The sequence below is a fragment of the Anneissia japonica genome, unplaced genomic scaffold (assembly GCF_011630105.1).
Source record: "Anneissia japonica isolate Jap-2015-1 unplaced genomic scaffold, ASM1163010v1 scaffold22826_len62882_cov186, whole genome shotgun sequence".
Lineage (NCBI taxonomy): Eukaryota > Metazoa > Echinodermata > Crinoidea > Comatulida > Comatulidae > Anneissia > Anneissia japonica.
In genome coordinates this window covers 39,886-43,524 of record NW_022716176.1, presented here as the reverse complement: position 1 = coordinate 43,524, position 3,639 = coordinate 39,886, and the positions used below count along the sequence as shown (strand labels likewise).

Sequence of the window (3,639 nt, the reverse complement as noted above, 5' to 3'; positions counted from 1 at the left end):
AAATGGAATCGTCCAACATTTTTGATCAGTATCTTGAACCACTCGTCGGCAACGCGAAGAGATTTTAATCCCCAACCACGCGTTGTAGACGGGTATACGCGTTGCTTTATTTTGCGAGGCTCCCTAAGCCCTAACTATGCCTAGATACACTAGATAGGTCGTCTAGCCAGATATTTTTACCTACCTAGCCTAGGTGGCCCTATAGTTTTATTAGCAATAGTCCTACTACCTACTTAGCTACAACATGTTGTTTATGTATAAACATGGCTGCTGAAATGACCGTAGTAGAACCAATAACGCCCTCTCTAGAACTAGCACTAGCCTAGTTATAATATTACACATCAGTAGTATAGCCTATAGGGATACCTACAGTAACCTAACTAGGCTAGGCCTTGTAGCCTAGGCCTATCTCATGAATAGGCTCTCCTCTCCTTGGAATGCCATCCTTGAAGTGCTGAATATTCCAAGCTTCTGTATCACATCCTGGCCTAAAATTTTAGTTTAATTAAGCCTAGTCCGTTATGTATTGTAAACTAGGCCTAGTCCTAGCAAGGAAGGGCCTGAGTCGACGACGTACAAGTAAAATTGTCGCTCCACTGGCGGGCCAATGATAAATCAGCATACTAGGCCTAGCTATAAAACTGAAACTCACGGAAAAAGACTCAAAATGAAACATCAAAACAAATTTTAATTTACTAACAATAATTGATATACTATCTAATAATAGTAACACATGGAAATCATTAGCTCACCTAGGCCTAAAATTGTCAAATTTAGTAAAATCAAACGTGGTCTACCTACACAGAACTTACTTTTGTTTGTCAGCTCACATAAAAAACGTGGAGGCAGGTACGTACCACCTAACATAACATAAAACTAAAAAAGGATCCGCTGAGTGTCAAGTAATTTTAGTAACATTCGTAACCTCCCGCATGCATAACCTCCCGCATTTTATCAAAATATTCGCCAGATTAATTATGAGCGTTGATTGGTAGTCAGCTCGTGATCAAAGGTGTCGACTGGTACCGAGATTCACAGTCACTTTTTATACCTCGGTTAACCATTCGATGATGTAGTAGCTACTTTCAGTAGGCACAAAAATTGATAATGTAAATTAAAATTTTTTTTTTTTAGGTTGCAAGTGGAAAGTTGATAAGTCATTTTCCATTGGTGATCTGGCAGACAGGATCAGGCACTCAAACAAATATGAATGTAAATGAGGTAATTAGTAACCGTGCCATACAAATGATGAATGGTGTAATGGGAAGCAAGTTTCCGATACATCCAAATGATGATGTCAACAAAAGCCAGGTAAACTGTTGAAAGTATTTTTTTCTTCCATAAATGTTTTAAAGTCATACCCCTAGCAATTAGGATTGACCTAAAACTAACCTGCTCTAAATAAATGCTAGAATAAATGGAATTGTCCTACAACCCCATTTTCAATGCTTTTCACTGGCTGTAAGTTACGTGTTATAAAACATAATAAATACATGACTTTCCACAGAAGAGTTAAGATAGCATATATATAATATACTGTATATGCATTCACATATCTTTGGAAGCTAGAAAAATAAGCCCCCTGCACAAGCATAGCATGTGTCTAGTTTTGTACAATATTTTTGTATATTTTGCGATTTTCAATGCATAAGATGTCCTATAATGAGTTATTTTGTTTCAATGAAGGTTAAATTAAACCAACTATAGGACATCATTCATCCTTATTTTCTGAAATAATGAATGGATTAATCTTTACAGCAGTCTTTAGAATTGCTTATACGGCATAACAGCTGATCTTAATGAAATGCAAAAAGCTATGTTGTCTTCCTTAAGTTACAATCAAAATTGATGATGTAAGCGTTGCCTCAGCAGATAAGAAAGATGATGTAAGATGTGCCGACGTAAGCATAATGACAGTAAAATTCTGCAGTCAATATGCTTACATCATCTTACATCATCATCCTTATTTGCTGAGGCAGTGCTTGCCCTTTGCTCTCACAGTGTTTTACCAAGTAAAGTAACATCTCCCAATTACGTACCTCCCATTTACAAACTCTCGATTTTATGAACTCAACTTGCGGCGATGACATCATTAGGAACGATGGTTTTTTTAATTACAAAAACACTTTAATTCAAATTCTCAAAATTGAATTGAATCCAAGGATTGTCAAAAAGTTAAAGATGAAAACTATCAAGTGACTCTCCAAACAGAATCCACACAAACAGAACAAAATCAAGCATAACTAGATTTGAACTCGTCACTGAGGACGAGTTAGGTGATCCGCCGCACTTTAACCCACGAGGAACTGTGCGCGCGGTGGATTGAACAATAATTAAATGCTGATAATGGAATAAAACAATAATTTAGTTTGTTAAAATAGAATTTTGAGCATTTTAAAAGATTTACTCAAGCGTACGCGCACGTCATGACGCACGTGCGCATCTTAATGACACTGTTGTCTTTTGCTATGAGATATATATGTATCAACTTTCATTGACAAACGCCTATTGGTGAAGGAGTAATGATCATTCATAGAATTTATCGAATAAAAATTCAGTTTTTTTGACTTAGGATGGCAATATGGTGACGTCACAATGTCCGATCAGTTATTATGATATATAAAATCATATCTACAACTCATGTGCTTTTAGAATATGTAATAAAAATTGGGGGTCACCTTTAATTCTAAGGAGCTATATTTGATTATAAATAGGCATAATTATTAGCATATGTAATATTTGACGCACCCGTACGCCCCCATTAAGACGCGCAAACAAAAAAGTAAGATACCTAACATTCAAACTTGATCTGAAGTATAAGCCCATTTAATATTATTCAGAAATGACGAATGGTTAAGATGATTTGACGTCATCAACGTTTAAAGAAAAGAAATATAATTTTGTTCTGGTTTTTTAATTCAGATGGCAATATGATGACATCACAATGTCCGATCAGCTATTATGATATATACGATCATATCTACAGCTCATGTGCTTTCAGAATATGTAATAAAAATTGGGTGTCACCTTTCATCCTAAGGAGCTATAACTGATTAAAAAAAAACCTGATATAAAGCATATTTTCAATTTGACGCACGCGAACGCTCGCGTTATTGCGCGCGCACAAAAATATAATGTACATAACATTTAACCATGACCTGAAGTTTATGCCCACTAAATATGTTTCAGAAATCACGAATGATTAAGGTGATTATGGGGTCATCAATGGTTTGACGAAAGAAAGATAAGGGGGTAAGCAAAACCCTATATTTTGACCATGATGACGTCATCGAAATGTAAAAAAGTGTACGTTTATGTAAGAGAATTGACTGAGCTATAACATACTCAAAGTTGGAAGAAAATCGACCAAGAATAAGCGAGATACGCTCAAATGCGCATTTTTTTTAAATGACGACATCGATAATATTCAGTTTGTTGAATTCAGATGGCAATATAATGACGTCATAATGTCCGATCAGCCATTATGACCTAAAAAATCATATGAACAACTCATGTGCTTTCAGAATATGTAATAAAAATTGGGGGTCACCTTTCATTCTAAGGAGCTATAATTGATTGAAAATAGGCATGTTTTTGGCCTATTTTTGCTATATGTCGAAAAAACGCGCACATTGTGCT

General features: G+C 35.6%; 1 protein-coding gene across 1 annotated transcript in view; it reads left to right on the top strand.

Moving 5' to 3' along the window:
* Nucleotides 1-1,136: 1,136 nt before the first annotated feature.
* The window catches only part of LOC117109650 (fumarate hydratase, mitochondrial-like), a 17,505-nt gene continuing 15,002 nt past the window's right edge, over nucleotides 1,137-3,639 (top strand). Inside the window, exon 1 of the mRNA XM_033252034.1 lies at nucleotides 1,137-1,311. Coding sequence (XP_033107925.1) covers nucleotides 1,207-1,311 — 105 coding nt within the window. The 5' untranslated portion in view covers nucleotides 1,137-1,206. The remainder of the gene's footprint in view (nucleotides 1,312-3,639) is intronic.